The 16,391-nt window shown below is 42.9% G+C and overlaps 2 protein-coding genes across 7 annotated transcripts in view; one reads left to right on the forward strand and one right to left on the reverse strand.

Moving 5' to 3' along the window:
• The window catches only part of Asph (aspartate beta-hydroxylase), a 159,719-nt gene extending 151,795 nt beyond the window's left edge, over positions 1 to 7,924 (forward strand). For all 5 annotated transcript variants that reach the window (XM_057790317.1, XM_057790315.1, XM_057790316.1 and 2 more), the window contains one exon: positions 3,826 to 7,924. In XM_057790317.1, coding sequence (XP_057646300.1) covers positions 3,826 to 3,976 — 151 coding nt within the window. In that variant the 3' untranslated portion in view covers positions 3,977 to 7,924. The remainder of the gene's footprint in view (positions 1 to 3,825) is intronic.
• The window catches only part of Clvs1 (clavesin 1), a 121,861-nt gene continuing 113,239 nt past the window's right edge, over positions 7,770 to 16,391 (reverse strand). For both annotated transcript variants that reach the window (XM_057790325.1, XM_057790326.1), the window contains exons 5-6: positions 14,934 to 15,169; positions 7,770 to 7,906 (exon numbers count right to left, since the gene is read on the reverse strand). In XM_057790325.1, the coding sequence (XP_057646308.1) occupies positions 7,819 to 7,906; positions 14,934 to 15,169 (324 nt within the window). In that variant the 3' untranslated portion in view covers positions 7,770 to 7,818. The remainder of the gene's footprint in view (positions 7,907 to 14,933; positions 15,170 to 16,391) is intronic.

Raw genomic sequence — 16,391 nt, forward strand, 5'->3', positions numbered from 1 at the left:
TTGGTATTGCAGATAGATTTTCAGTTTTCTCAAGTTAAGTCAGATTTCATAAGGAGTGAAGTCAAATTTATTCTTGGTATTCTATTGTCTTGTCTTATTTTCTGTTTTGTTCCCACGTGTGTTTCAAATTTTCTATTCTGAAGTTGAATATCTACCCTGCCCTCTTGTGAAGCCAGCAGCTGGCAGTAAAAGCGCAAATGTGCTAAGTTCAGATGCTCCCCACTTAACATAATAATAGCTCTGCTTGTAGCAGTCCAACCTCATGACTGGAAAGAAATGACACACACATTCAATGAAAACTGAACTTGTGAGTTTGACCCTTTCCTGGTCAGCAATGTGTACTAGCACCTTTTAGTGATGCTGGGACATCACATCCCAACTTGTCAGTCATTCCATCCTTTGGGTGATCAGCCAAGACTCTACAGTGTGCTCTGTTGCTGGAATTTGTTCGATATTAATTTCCAATAAATAATATTAGTAATCCCACACATTGGTATACAGTAGGCTTTGCATTAAATGACCTTGCCCAGCTGTGGACTAATTCTCAGCATTCAGAGCCTGGCTACCATAGGGTAGGCTACATCTTCAGTCTGGGTGGGGGATTACATGCATTAGCCATTTGTGGGACTTTCGCTTGGTGATGGATTTATCAGAGCGTGAATCTTCCTTAATAAAGAAGCATCAGTAACTTGCCCCAGATCAAGTGACAAATGCCAGAGCCGAAAGGTTTTATTCTACCCCCTTCAAAGACCATGATGTCCCGCTGTCTGGATGCTGTTTCACTCTTGTCTCTCATGTGTTCCTTTGCCTTTCATTTTTTTTTTATTTAGTCATGATAAAATACACATCATAAATTTAAACATGTTAACCATTTTAAAAAGTATGGTTTGTTGGCATTATGTTCACTTACATTGTACAATTATTGACACCACCTATCTCCAGAATTTTATATCAAAAAACTAGACTGCTGAGCACTAGGTCAATATGCTGTGGAATTATCCACGAGTCTCAAGGCAGCACAGAGATTAATAGAAATGGGTTGAATTGAGTTAGCTAGTCACAAGCTGAGCTATGGGCTGACCCTTTATAAATAGTATGAAGTCTCAGTGTTGGTTATTTGGGAAGTGGCTACTGGGACAGGAACGCTCTGCCTACATCCAAGCCCCATCTCAGCCAGGCAACTTCCATTCCTCTATAGTCTATGAGTGTGACCATTCCAGACCCTTATACAAGTGGAATCATACAGTATCTGGCCTTTAGTGCCTAGCTTGATCCACTTAGCGTAATGCCCTTAAGATACGTCTATGCTGGGTCGGGGGATGGCTCACTGGATATAAGCACTTGCAGGCATATCTGAGGGAATCTTTGTGTCTTCCAGGACACCTGACACAGGGTCCAAATGATTTTGCTTTCTGTCCCGTCTATTATGGAAGATCCATTTTATAGAAGAAATGACTCTTACATCCAGTGACCTGAAAACCAAATTAGGTGTCTCCTAAGTAGTATTCTAGTTTAGAAAGATGGGCAGATTGGAACTTAATCTTGTTTATATTCTTAGCTTCATCTGATATGCAAGTGGGTTACACATGGAATATTTTAAGTCAGTGTGGCAGAGTTCTCCTCAGGGCCTCCAGCTGTACCGTAGAGGAGAGCTGTGTGACACTCAAAATCTAAAGAGAACCGCACCGCTGCTGGCTCTGCAGCGCCTCCACAATCCGCGGAAAGCTGTGACCTAAGTCAGTGTGCCTGCGTTTATACATAGATATTAATGTGATGATATATGTCAAGTAAAACTAAGCTAAATGTTGTCACCTTTTAAATGAAAATTTCTCTAGGAAATTTTTTTTGATTATTAAAATTCTACTTAAATGTTTAGAATTTTGTATTGTACCTTAGCAGAGAATTACAGTATAACAGGAACAGCGCTATTGTAGGGACACATTCCATGAGGACAGAATTGGTGTCATTTTATGGGCCTTGCCCCTGGATGTCTGGTCCAGATGGTCAACAGCATCCCTGGGCTCTAGCCACTAGAGGGCAGTAGTGTGCCCACGCCTTTTGTGACAAGGAGAAATATTTATGGTAATTTTCAAAAGTGGGGAGGAATTCAGGGGAAACAGAGTCATCCCGGAAAATAATAACTGATCTATTGGGAGATTTTAAAATAAATTTTCTAAGTTAATTAACTGATAAAAAGTAATATTTACAATAAATAGTTCAATCTGCCCTCTCCATTTCCCACCCACCTATCTGACCATTCTACGGCATGCCTCTCAGCTTAGAATCTTGAATTCAGCAAGATTCAGAACAGGTGATCATGACTGTGTGAAACCAAACCTGAAAAGAAAAGAAAGTTAAGAAAAAAGAAACAGAAATTAAAAAAAGAGAAAAAGAAAATCAGCCAACTCCCCTCTCCTAAAATGTCTTAAAGAGAGAGATAGTAATTTTCTTGGTCTAGCGTTACCAGAGAACTTGAGCATTGTCGGTAGATGTAATGGACAAAGCTCCTGGACAGACAGAAAGGAAGGATGAAAAGTGTCCAAGAGAGAATGTATCTCTGCTCACAGCAGCACAGTTACAAGGGCCAAGAAGGTGGGCACAGCTCTCACGTCCCATGGTGGATGAGCTTAGCTCAGGTGAAGCCTGCAGCAGCCTCAGAGCAGAGAGAAGTTCTGGTGACATGGTCACATACATGAGGCTTAGGGGGGGAGTGGGTTCCTGCATGTGTGTGTACACACATTTGTGTCAGGGCAAATACAGACACATGTGTATATTCCGCATGTGTATTCCACGTGTGTGTGAAATTCAGTGACAACCTTGAGTGTTGGTCCTCACCTTCTGTCTTGTTTGCAACAGGGCTCTCTTTTGTTCTTTCCCAGTGCATACACCAGGTCAGCTGCCAACAAGCTCCTGGGGATGACCCTGTCGCTCAGCTTCCCATCTCCCTGTAGGAGCACTAGAATTACAGATGTTCATGCTATGTGCCCAGCCTTTATTTTTTTTTTCTATTTTGTTGAGATGGGGCTTCTCTGTAGCTTTGGAACCTTTCCTGGAACTAGCTCTTGTAGACCAGGTTGACCTCAAACTCACAGAGATCCGCCTGCCTCTGCCTCCCGAGTGCTGGGATTAAAGGCATGCGCCACCACCACCCAGTTGTGCCCAGCTTTTATGTGGGTCCTGGGAATGGAAACTTTGGTCTTCACCATCTAAAAGTCTTAACCAGTTTCTGAAATGACAGACAGGACAGCTGTGCAGTGGCTCAACTGGAAATTGTCTCATGTGTGAGCTACTAGGGCATGCAGCTAGATCAGTGGTTCTCACCCTGTGGGTCGAGACCCCTTTGAGATTCAAATGACCCTTTCACAGGAAGTGAATATCAGATATCCTGCAGGTCAGATATTCACATTATGATTCTTTACAGCAGCAAAATTACAGTTATGACGTAGCAATGAAATAATTTTATGGTTGGGCTTCCATACCATGAGGAACTGTATTCAAGGATCACATCAATAGGAAGGTTGAGAACCATTGTTCTAGATACTTGTTCAGCTAAACAAATCTGTTTTAAGATGGGATCCAGACTAAATGGAGGGTATGAAATAATGCCAGGATGTCCTGATCCCCAGCCCATGTCCTCTGCATGTTCTTTGTGCAGAGCGAGAAGACAGGTGTCCCTAAGAAGCTTGAGTTCTTAATCATTAATGCAAGACTATTTCCAGGCCTGGTGACACAGTCATATCCCAGCGGTGCTCAGGAGAGGTCCTCCTGCCTATCAAACTGAAACTCCCAAGGCCACTCTGACAAGTGCATGTGTTTCTCCTCCAGGACGTGGGAGGAAGGCAAGGTGCTCATCTTTGACGACTCCTTCGAGCACGAGGTGTGGCAGGATGCCTCATCCTTCCGGCTGATCTTCATCGTGGACGTGTGGCACCCGGAGCTGACCCCTCAGCAAAGGCGCAGCCTTCCTGCAATCTAAAAGGAATTGTCACAACCTTGGGTACACTCCCATGAGGCTGCCTTTCTGTTTCTCCTGGGGTGCAGAGACAGACATTCAAGCGCCGTGACTCTTTGGTCCCCTTGCCTTGCAGCTAAAGACCTCTAAGGTTCCTTCTGGATGGGAAATCGCTGGGAGGAGTATTTGCCTCAGTGCAATTCATTTCGGAGGCCCCTTGCTTCAAGTCACCGTGGCAGCACAGATGTTCTGCCTGGACTGAAGGGGAACACTTGGCTGTGTCTACATTGCTAGCCAAAGATATTTTTCTACATGGAGTAGTGTACACAGAGGGTATACCATATGGAGAAACTGTGAATGAATCACTTTCATTTGTAATTTTTCTAGGCAGTTATATTTTTCTAGGTAGACAAACTATTCTGTCACCATCTACCCTGCGTTTCTGTCAACTTTGATGAGAAGAAGTACAAATGCGTCCCTTCTGACTGTTAAGTAGTAATTTTCTGGTCAATTCAGACATATTTCTTTTAGGAAAAAAAACACTTGTGAAAAAGGCAACTTTATTTTATTTTCCTAATATAAATGGGAAGTTGCTCTGGGATATACAAACTATGCCAACCCTTGCCCTTGGATCTCCCTGTGTATCTTCGTTTAGACTCAGCGTCTTCTCCTTCTCTGTGCTTATCATGGAAATGCTATCAAGCTCTTATTCCTAAGAACAATGCTTTCTCTTTGACACTGAACAAAGCCATGGAAATATTTCATGTTGTAATAAGACAATACCACAGATAACGGGGCTCAGAGAAGATCTAACATGGACGTGAACATTCCCACTCAGGGTCAGGTGACCAGATAGCCTGGACTCTGCCTTCTGTGCACAGGACCTGGAATCTGCAGTGGCCGCCTGTTCTAGGTCCACTTGGATGCCAAGAAGATGGCAGCTTGGTTTCTGAGAGTCTCCTCACAATTTTGTCCACGTAGGAGAGCAGTGTAGGAAGTTCCCAGGAATGCTGGGATCCTCCCCCAGGTGGAGGCGGTAGAATTTGTTGAATTCTGAATTTGCAGGCAATTTCCGTCATCCATACTCACAAAAAGCCTGCCATCTAATAATTATTATTTTGAAACAGCGTTTCACTTGCATGTTTGATCTGAGTATGGCCCATGGCATAGGAAGAAGAATGGAAAGTCATCTTGCTGCTCGTTCCAAAGTTGATCAGTTTCACCGGTAAAGCATTGCTGCCTTGGATTTTCTGTGTAACAGTTAAAGCTAATTCAAGCCTCAGAATGTAATGCCATTCACGCACTGATCTCTAAGCCAGTCGAACAACAATGCTGCCGAAATGACACATATTCCAGCCACACAGGTGGCTAAAACACAGACGCATTCTTTTCATGCAGTGTCAGAAGAAGATGCTTTCTGGACCTCACTTAGCGAGCAATTCTTTGAGATTGGCATTGATACTTTTTCTTTTAGCTTAAGGATACTAGCTTTTAGTAGGAAGTTTACAAAATATGTGACCATTCATTTAAAAAGGTACTTTTTCCTTCTTTTGTCAATGTTCAGAAATTCCTCTAAGGCATGGAAGGAAAATAGCAAGTCATCACCAAATTCCAGAAAAGAAAACAAACTCTCAGAAAACAAAAGGTGTTTGTGTTCTTCAGTATTTATTAAATGGAGGAACTTACCGACAAAAGGCAATACAATTCAGTGTTCATGGTGTGACACTCAGCCGCCTATTGGGTTTGGGTCTCCGACATATTACATACACATAACGAAATGCAAACCATATGTTCTCCACTGTTAAACCGTCACCTTACATTCATGTCATAAAATGGTAGAAATAAGTGAAAATTAGCTTTTGACTTAGTAAATATAACATGGTTTTTAAAATATGGTCATTACAGTAGGATTCTAAATATTGACATGTGAAAAGCCAGAAGAACCATTACTGTCGTTGACTCCAACAATATTTTGAGTACTTGGATCCCACATTTGTTTTATAAACCCAAGCAATAAAGGATTTTCTAATTCACTTTAATCTTTCCATTCTCTTACTCGTGTCACGAGAAAAGTTTCCACCAATGCCTTGGTAGACATTTTTCAGGGTTGTTATTTTATGATTCAGAAGGTCTATACCAAATAAATTGGTACTTTTATATATGATGATGCAATTGTTTGAGAAATATTTTGAATTCTGCCTCAGTATTACTCCTTCAAGGTTGGAACATAAAAATAGTATTTGTTACCATTCTCTACTAGTGAAAATTAATAATAAACCAGTAGATCAACTGAGAAGGAATGTATGTCTAGAATGTAGCTCAGGGCTCAGGAGGGAAACACTTGCCTGGAATGGCAAGGCCCTCATTTTGATCTCCAGCATGGGAAGGAGGGATGGAGAGAGGGAGGGAGGGATAGAAGGACAGAAGGAGGGAGGAAGAGTCAGAGAAAAAAACAAAAGAGAAGGGGGAAGAGGAGAGATAGGGAGAGGGATAGCAAAAGAGAGACACAGAGAGAGAAAGAGGCAGGAACAGAAGGTAGACAGAAGAGAGAGGTGTCCACGACTAGCCGTATTGTTTAGGTGATTATGGCTGAAAGTTAAATTGGTTTCCTGTTTTCTTAGGTTGTTCAGCTAACAAATCAACCTACCAAAGGCTTAAAGTGTGAAATATTTTACTAAGCATTATCAATTGAGATTTTCTTTTGACGTTAAGCACTCTGGTCTTATCAGTCAGTGCCTATGTCACACAGATAGGTGGCGAATGCGATATCTACATATACTCCACTGGTCTGGGGAAACATGGCACAGATAAAATATCCTAACCTTTGATGTCTGTTTTATGTCTGACTTCCTGCGAGTAGGGACTGGGGTCCATTTCTAAGGAGAATGGATACAGACGTAGAGTGGTCTTTGGCATTTCATCTTGGCATTTTTTTTTTTTTTTGTCTTCTCTTAGCGCAGTACTTACATGTTAAGCCATCCTTGAGGCCCTTTCTGTGTGATAGTCTGCCTGCTCAGGTCCTTTCTCCACAGTTCATAGGAGGGTGGGGACCAAGTGCCTTGCTAGCACTTTCCTTTGCTTGGGTAGGAACCCAAGAACTAACTTGAATGGGCTTATCAGTATGTTGTTTTTCAATGAGTTGCCTCCTCTCTGTAGACATTCCCATGAACGCCTACAGGACATCACTTTGCTAAGATGAAGCAGTCAGTTGTCAACTGCCTGTGTCCTCTTGAAATCCAATTCATGATTCATGAAGTTAGCTGGTGGCCCGACTAACAAATCATTCTTGCAGGATATTTGAGTTAAGAACTTTGCCCGTGACCTGTGAGGTCATGCTCTCAGGCTGAGCACTTAGATGCTGGTGATGGGTCGGAACGTAAGTCAATAAAACTGGTCATCAGTGTAGCTACTATTGTCTCGGGGTTCTGCACTCCGTTACACTTGACCTTGTGTCTGAACAGTTTCACTCTGCTGTCTCTATCTGGAAATACACGTCATCGTGTTACTCCTTAGAGCAACTTTTGTCCTAGTGTGTGCGCAGCAAATTCAGTCTTTCCCTGTGTGAGTGCATTTGCTACCATAAATGTGTGTGGGGAGGGAGAATCCTTTTTACATAGACGCCTCGCTTCATCCTCCTAATCCCTCCCTAAAACAAATTAATCGGTTAACTTGAGCTTGAGGAGCATCCCTCCGATGTTTGTCCAGTGTGGGCTGCTCATACCAATGGCTGCTGACGTCATGGCTGGGGAAGCAGTGGATGACCTCCTGTCGAGCAGAGCCCGTGTGTCTGTAGGTCAGTCGCCCGGGTGCTCCCTGGGCGGCTGCTCCACTGGAGGCTTGTGCATGGGAGCATCACGCGACGTGGCTCAGTCCAGAGCCAGCAGGGGCTGAGTGTTCTCATTTTCTCCCTTCTCGTCATGTTTCAGGGTCCCAGCTTCTACCACAGACTGAGATCTAACAAGAGAGGAAGGAGACACACAGTCACAGACAGTTCGTGCTGGTAGAGGTTGTTGTTCTTGAGAATCAAGACATGGAGAACAGCTACTTAGTATTTCCTTTTTGCTGTCTGTTCCCACACACCACTTTATTTTTTGATTTTTTTTCTGACAATTGAACTTAGACACTCTGAGATTCTACTCATAAGCCTTTTTCTTCTGCTGAATCTGACCTGTAGCTTTTTGCTGTCATATACCATGAAATGAGCGTAACTTTCTGTGCTTGTGTCCATCCATCAAATGAAAATGAAGGTGAATCCTTAGACACAAAACCACTAATAAGCTTGGTGGGTGTAAAGGGGTTCTTCATACGTCTGAGCTTACCACTTTGACAGCCCCGAGAAATGGTGCTACTGTCTCCATTTTTAAACAAATTAAAGAATCAATAAACAAGTAACTTAGGCAAGTGATACGACAAAGTGGAGAGCGAGGTCTGCTCGTTATAGCTCTGTCCCTGGAATCGCTGTGGCCTGCAGAGCTACCTCGCAGAATGTCTAATGACCCTTCCACTCTACTGGGGAAATAATTTGCTGCCCAAAGTTCTTAGCCCTTTTTATAATATGTATGTAATACAGAAAGCACAAGTTTAAAAAGTCAATCAAGGCTGAATATGAGTAGTGTATTCATGTGATGTCAGCTATGGGGAAATAGAGGCAGGAGAATCATATTTTCAAGGCCGCCCTGGGAAGTATAGTGAGTTCTGGACCAGCCTAAATTGCACAATGAGATCTATTTCAAAATAAAAGTGAAAAATAAAGCCCTACAATTGCCATGAAACACACAAACAGCAAGTTTCTACTATAAACACCAATCAACTCAAATGCCCTGACTAGATGCGTGGTGTTTTGGAAGGGAATGGATCCATCCGCTGCTGGGATGGACCGATGAGCCACAGGCAGTACTAGAACTTCAGATTTTTGACACACTTCCTACGTGTTTCTCTGCCTATCTAAGAGCCCAGCGTGAATGTTGGGCGAGAGGAAGGAATGCAGATTTGCATAATTACAAAAAAATGAGAAACTCCTGAAGACATCAAAGCAAACAGGCCTGGAGGTTCAAACTGGTACAACCAGAATTTGGGAGATGGATTGTGGGTTCAAGGCTAGCCTGATCTATGTTTTGAGGTCTCATCTAAAAATGAAGTACAGCAAACATGAACGAGACCCAGAGGATCCCAGCACTATGGCAGAACCAGAAAATCAGCTACCTCCAGCACTTTAACCCACTGCCTAATTGGACCTAATTGGACCCCAGTCCTGGAGTCAGAGTGAGGTTTAATTCACATAAGCACTGCTCACACACTCTTCCTGAAGACAGCCATCTCAGGAAGCTCACTCCTCTATGCCTCAAAAGGTCAATCCCGTGAAATTCTCCTTCACGCTGAACTCGAACCTGGTTTGGAAAACATCTATGTCCTATCTCTTGTTCCTTCTCCCAGAGGCACAGATTCCTGCCATCTGTCCCTCTCTGCATATGGGATTTGGTTCCAGGACCCTCCTGAATATCAGAATCAACAGATGATCAAGTCCCTCACATTAGGGTGAAGCATCCACATAAACCTATGTTCACCCTCCTGTAGATATAATTAATGCCTGCTGCAAAGTACAGACCGCATTGTTTATGGAAACACAGCAGGAGGCGAAGGCTGTGCCTGCTCAGTGCTTGAGTCCACTGTGTACAAGCTTTGGCTGGGGAAGGCGGGGCATGCACAATCCCACCAGGAGTCTGCTTCGAAGCCTTGTTTCAGTTCGAGTTCTCCCTCCCTAACTCCACTCCTCACTGAGGATAACTGGATTTTACTTGTGCCAAGGTTTCGAGAATACTCCACTCCAGGTGCTGACCCACCATATCCATGGGGTGACTGTAGGACACAGTGGCATGTTCACACCATTTGTCGATGTTCTGCTGGGGACAGCAAGGACCACATACTCGGCTCTGGCATCAGTGTCTAGCAGGCTGACTTACAAGTGATGCTGTTCACCCGTCTCCTCCCTCTCTCAAAGGTTCTATTCAAGAAACTTGAGGTGAAATCATCATTTTCATCGTTTTTAAATTTGCTTCATGTCTCCAACCTGTCTCCATCGTTTTAGGTCTTAAAATGCTTTGTCAATTCAAGTTATTATCTATGATGGTAATGACTATTAGGTTTGTTTTCAAACTCTCTGTGCCCACACGATGATGAGAGAAAATGGAATAGATCTCAAATAGTTTTCAAACTCTCATCTGTCCCCACTGACTGATGTTAAGTGATTGTAAACAGAGATTGCTCATTTATTTCCTGGTCACTGGATGTGAATAATCACACAAGAACTACACTAACTACAACACTGTGTGGCCAATAGCCTATGCATATTTCTAACTAACTCATATCTTAAATGAACCCATTTCTATTCATCTGTGTATCACCACGAGGCTGTGGCCTACAGGTAAGGTTCTGACTGGCAGCTGTCATTTTTCTCCTTTGGCAGCTACATAGCATCTCTTTGACTCCTCCTACTCTCTCTATATCTCTGTTCAGATTTTCCACCTGGTTTTATTCTGCTAAACCATTGGTTGAAACAGCTTTATTCATTAACCAACGGCAATAAAACATATTCACAGCATACAGAGGGGAATCCCACATCAAGTGGTGTTTGTAAAACTTTGCTACCTAACAATTGACCAAACATTCAGAAATCTTTGTTGATAAGTCACCCATCCAAACAAGAATGCAGACAGACCTGTGCAGATGCCCTTGTCCAGCTAGAAAGAAGGAGAGACGGAAGGAGAAATCTATCTCTCACACACTACTGTCGTCTGTCCTTATTCAGATGGCCAGTCTGAATTCACTGTCCCCTCCACCTGGGCTATAACTGGGACCTGTGTTATTTCTTTCAGTAGATACATTGGCAGCAATGGCCTGGAATGTCTTACCCAGTTGGCTGTGTCTTGGTTGACTGGTAAGTGACAACAGGCCTGTTCCAAGACATTAGGATGAGGAAGCAAACGTTTTGCCCCAGGTTTGTATGTTCCCTACTGAGAAGAGTGCCTTGGCTTCTTTCAGTATCTGCCCAGGCAGGAATCAAAGTGGAATACATGGCTGGAAGTTTCCTTCTTATTCTTGTATATGCACATACAAGAAAGAGAGAGACAAGATTAGGCACGTTCAGGAAGGTTCTAGAGTCTTTGATAGAATTGAAGAATATATAGTTATAGTTTTCCTTAGTTATGATGAAAGATAAAGTAGATATAAATATTGTAACTGTAATTCTTACTTGATATCTGTTTTGTTATATGTAATTTTGCTATGCTAAAGTTAAAACCTTCCTTTTTATTTAAACAGAAAGGGGGAAATGGTGTGGGAAGTCCTTCTGTGTATGTGTTTTTATTGGTTAATGAATAAAGAAGCTGCTTTTGGCCAGTGGCTTGACAGTATATAGCCAGGCTGAAAGAGATATATAGAAAGAAAGTGGGCAGAGTCAAGGTGAAACCATGTAGCCCCACAGGAGACAGATGATGGATGATGGATAGAACTTTACCCGGTAAGCCACAGCCATGTGGCAATACACAGATTAATAGAAATGAGTTAACCAAAGATATAAAAGCTAGCTAGAAATATGCTTAAGTGATTGGCCAAGAAGTGGTTTAAATAATAAAAAAAGAAAAAGAGTGGAGAAGAGAGAGAGAGATGCAGAGATAGCAAGAGACAGAGAGAGCATATGGGGCTACATTCTTAAATCTCACTAAGGTAATGGCCAACTGTATTGATAGATGAAAAAGTCAAATTGATTTTAACTACCCAGGCAGGAATCAAAGTGGAATACATGACTGGAAGTTTCCTTCTTATTCAGAGATTTGATCAATTGAAGCAATCTTCTGCTCAGCCAGTCCTCAAGACAGGAGGCTCACAGTACCTTCCTTCCCTCTCTTCACCCTGTGTACAATCTAGCAAGATTTTATACAAACATAACAATAAAGATGTTTGGCCGAACGAAACAAAAGTAGACTTTCTTTTTCAGCATAGCTGATCAAGACCACAAAACATTGGCCCCTCATATGAATGAAGCTGGGACAATAAGTTTCTTTAGAATAATTACTATTCTTTCCTTGTGACTGAAATTACAGCCAAGGTTGTTTATTCTTCCTCATCTCTGAATTGCTCTGTACCGTGTGGGTAGGCTTTCTATACCTATACAAATATGAGAGATAATCAAAGGTAAAGAGAAAAGACACATTTTGACTTATGTTTTCTGAGATTCCATTTCATAATGGATCAGCCTGTCAGATGACTCCAGCTTCAGGCGACAGCTCAAATTTCCAAGTCCAAAGGAGTCTAGGATAAAACCTTAAGGAAATTTATGAATCATCGTCTAAACTATATTTGTATAACTATATATGGAGAGAAATATTAAAATATTATATATATGGGTACATGGATACATATTTGTATATGTGTACTATATATGTACATGTATATGTATGTAAAAATCCCAGGAAATGGCTAAACATTCACCAGTAGCCACTTCAAAGCAGTGTCTCTGTGGCACATTAGATTTTTATTATGTTTGTAACCATTTTAATTACTTTTCCGGCAAGAAAGGCTAGAATCAGAAGTCAATGACTAAATATTCCTAATGATTAGAAGAGATGTCATGAAATCTGCACATAGATTTAAGAGTCATGCATTTACTTCAGGGACAGAAAATTTAGACTTGTGTTTCTAACTACGCCTCCAGCCCCAGGCCCTCCTTCCTCCTTTCCAGCTAACAAAGCCCCCTTTTCCTGGGCATTATTTTCCCAGAGAAGTCATGGGCAGTAAGCCTGGGAATCCCAGAGTTGTGTCAGACTTGGTGGAGAGAACGTGGGTTCTGTGGTCACCATGAAGCTGCTGTCCTTGCACTCTGGCAGCCACCTGCATTGGACACATCTCACCATGTGTGATAATGACCTTCCCTTCTTATTTAAGGCAGTTCATTTGAGGTTTTGTCAAATTTGCAACAAAAACAATCGTTGCTGGTAAAAAGCTGAACAAATTGGGCTACATGCTCTTCAGATACATTGAAGCAATGGATTAGGGAGGAGGAAATGGGTTGTTCCACACTTAAACTTTTAAATGCTGCTAACAGAGAAAGAGGAAGAGGGCTCCCAAGAAAATCATAATGAAAATAGCCCAGGAATGCTGGGCTCGGAGAGGGCTCAGTGAGTAAAGTGCTTGTTGTCCAAGTTTGAATCCCTAGGACCCATGCAAATCCAAGTGTGGTTGCACGTGTCTGCAACCCAGTGGTCATACATGTGATGGGGGGCAGAGATGGGCAAAGCCCATGGATCAGTTAGTCTAGCATACTCAGTAGTGAAAAGAAAAATAGAGAAACCACCTTCTTAAATGATATAGAAGGTAAGAATCAGCATTTCAGATTGTCCTCTGGCTTCCACACACACTGTAGCAAGTGTGCAACACACACAAACACACACACACATACACACACACACACACACAGAGGGACAGAGACCCGTGCAATATAACCATGTAGACACCAGATGCTCTCCCACCCTTGCTAAACTCACAGACTGGAGTTCTCGTTCCAGTCCCTCTGGTTGTGGCTGTGATTGAAGACAGAGATGTAAAAGGTGTCATTAAAGTCAAATGTGATCAATAGAGCTGGCTCTAAACCAATATTACTCCTGTTCTCCTAGGAAGAAATTAGAACACAAACACAGAGAAGGAAGATCTTCTGAGGACAGGGGCCAAAGTCAGTCATCTGCATGCTGGGAAGAGAGGCTTCAAAGATGACAACGGTCCTGACCCCTTGATCTTTACTTTTCTGTCCCAGAACTGTGAGGAAAGACTTTCTTGATGTTTACAGAATCCAGACTGCCTTACTTATTAGTGCAACTGCAGGCAAAGAGTCCTCACTATGAGACGTCAGAAAACACCGAAGTGTGAGCACAAGTGTGTACTGTTCACTAAAAAAACGTGGAAAGGCCGCCCTTGTCTGGTCACATTAGTCACATGGGGAGAGATGGGAGTGGGGGTTGAGATGGTGGCTAAAGGGGATTTTAGCCTTGGAAGCCACGGTTGACAGTGTGACAGGATCATTTCACAGCAAATTTAAAAAGCCACCTCAGGCTGGGGATGTAGGTCGATCTTAGACTGTATGAGCTAGCACGAACAAAGTCCAGATTCCATATCAGAAATATAGAACGAAAGTACAGTGGTCAAGGAAAGGGTGAAAGAATGAGGGAGAGAAAGAAAAAGAAAACAGAAAAAGAGAAAACCCAAAAGCAACCTCCTTCAGGGTACTGTCTTGAGCACCCATGCACACTTTGCCAGCAGAGTCCAGTTCTCTTTGGGGATTTACTCCATGACCGCGACCCTCTTTACACTCACAAGGTTGCACATCATAGTGCCATAACCCTCTTTACACCCACCAGCCTGCACATCATAGTGCCACAACCCTCTTTACACCCACCAGCCTGCACATCATAGTGCCACCCATCTTCGTAAGGCTTTGTTCCTTCTCCATCCCCCAGGCTTGGCACACCAGTTCCCCGTTAACTCTGAGAGCAGCTCGAGTGCCATTTTATAACAGTGCTCTCAAGCCTTTCTAGGTGTATTTTCTAGGCACACCTTCATTAGCTTATTTGTATTGACAACCCTAATGTCTAATGGTGCTACCGCCAAACAATGCTCCTTTGGTTTCAAAGAGATGAACGATAGTCATGTTCTCTACTGGGTCGATTTGCCGTCAGTGTATCCCAAAGGCCTACCGTTCCATCTGAGTAGCTCAGCAGTTGCCCACAATCTAAAAAGCAGACTGTAATCAGGATATTAAGTTCTTCCCTCAAATTGTGGAAAGGAGACAACCACATTTCTGGGTCATCCGAGATCCATTTGCTGTAACCTCTTACGAAAAGAATTTTATTCAATTCCATGTCTACAAAGTTTCCAGTTTCTTAAGCCACAGTAGGTCTAAGTGGACCTGCTCATGCCCTCTGGCAGGCCTTACCTTTTCATGGGCTTGGGTGAGCACTCCCTCTCCAGGTTGGAGCATGTATGTTTCACGTGCATGGCATTATAGGAAGTGTGCGTATAGTCATTTTCATCACTGTAGTCAGGACCAAGTAATGTCCGGGCCCAAGTCCCCATGTCATAAGGAGGAAGGGTTCCTCCAAATTCAGAGGGCAGAAATTCAGGGTGTATTAGCTGGTGAAGGCTGTTTAAATTGTTTCCATGTAGGAAAATCTGGAAAGGAAAAAAAAAACAACATAGAAATTTAAAATATGACAAGTGTTTGGTCTAATACACAATTGAGCAAAGACAATCTGTATGTGTCTCTGGTGACCATGGATTTGTTTATTGCCCATGGCTTAGTCATCATAAAACGCTATTTTATTGCTTAGAAAACAGGCAAAATTGATAGTTTTTTTTTTAAATGACGTTTAAGAATAGAGTGGACATTAATTTGGCCACCACCCAAATCTGCACACACGGTTATCTCCTAGTTACTGCTGCTGAGAATGGGGGGGTCATGACAATCGCTCCAAACTACTCACGCTTTTAGTGCCCTGCATATCTGAGAGCCCCCAGAACCTCCCCAGTTCCACCACCATCGTCTCAGGCCACAGCAATTGCAGCCTGGGTCTTTGCTCACTCTGCTTTTCCTCCCTAAATCAGTCCCAGCCCCTACGCATGCTAATTCTCCATGCCCTTCTTCTCATGAACTCTTTTGTAGCCGATGGCTTCTAGCTCTGCTCCAATGTGTTCCATTGGGTCTTAGGGAGAGAGAGATGCTATTTTACTCTGCTAACATAGCCTGGATTTCCCAAGATGGTGTGTGTACTAGAGAGAAGCTCAGTCAGTTCCTGTTTGGTGCAGAAGCGTGACCTGAGCATGTGCTGTGGGAAGTTCTTCGGGGCGGTTTTCCCTTCCTGCCTGCATAGAGTACCGACACCCAAATGGGCTTGTGCTTTCTGAGCACACAGTGTTGAGTAATCTAAGCGGGACAAAATGAGGGAGGGGGCTTCACATTTCGGGTATCTTTAGATAAATTCACAAATGGCATGTAACACGTAGATAATTGTCATGGACTACAATTTAGAAACTGATCTTGAACGTTGATTTAAAGTACATCTGTGATGACGTTGGTTCCCAGAAACACTGCAGGCATGAACTAATCCAGTGTGTAAGTTACACATGATTAACTGCGTGGAGTAAATACGTGGCACTCCAGTAGAACACCGTCACATGCTTGGACATACATGCCACAGCCGACAGTGGCATTGAAATGTGAGTTTGAAAATTCCCACGTTTGGACTTCTGCAACAATCGCCCGTTACCCCATTCTCTTCATTCTACCCTGGCCTGTAAACAGCCTCACGTAAAGACAAAAGAGAAAAGAAGCTAAGTGTGGAGATCTTCTGGGTGCTGCAGGGCCTGGGACCACAATGTGCATTTTCTGACATCG

This window comes from Chionomys nivalis, chromosome 16, assembly GCF_950005125.1.
Source record: "Chionomys nivalis chromosome 16, mChiNiv1.1, whole genome shotgun sequence".
NCBI classification, from domain to species: Eukaryota; Metazoa; Chordata; class Mammalia; order Rodentia; family Cricetidae; genus Chionomys; species Chionomys nivalis.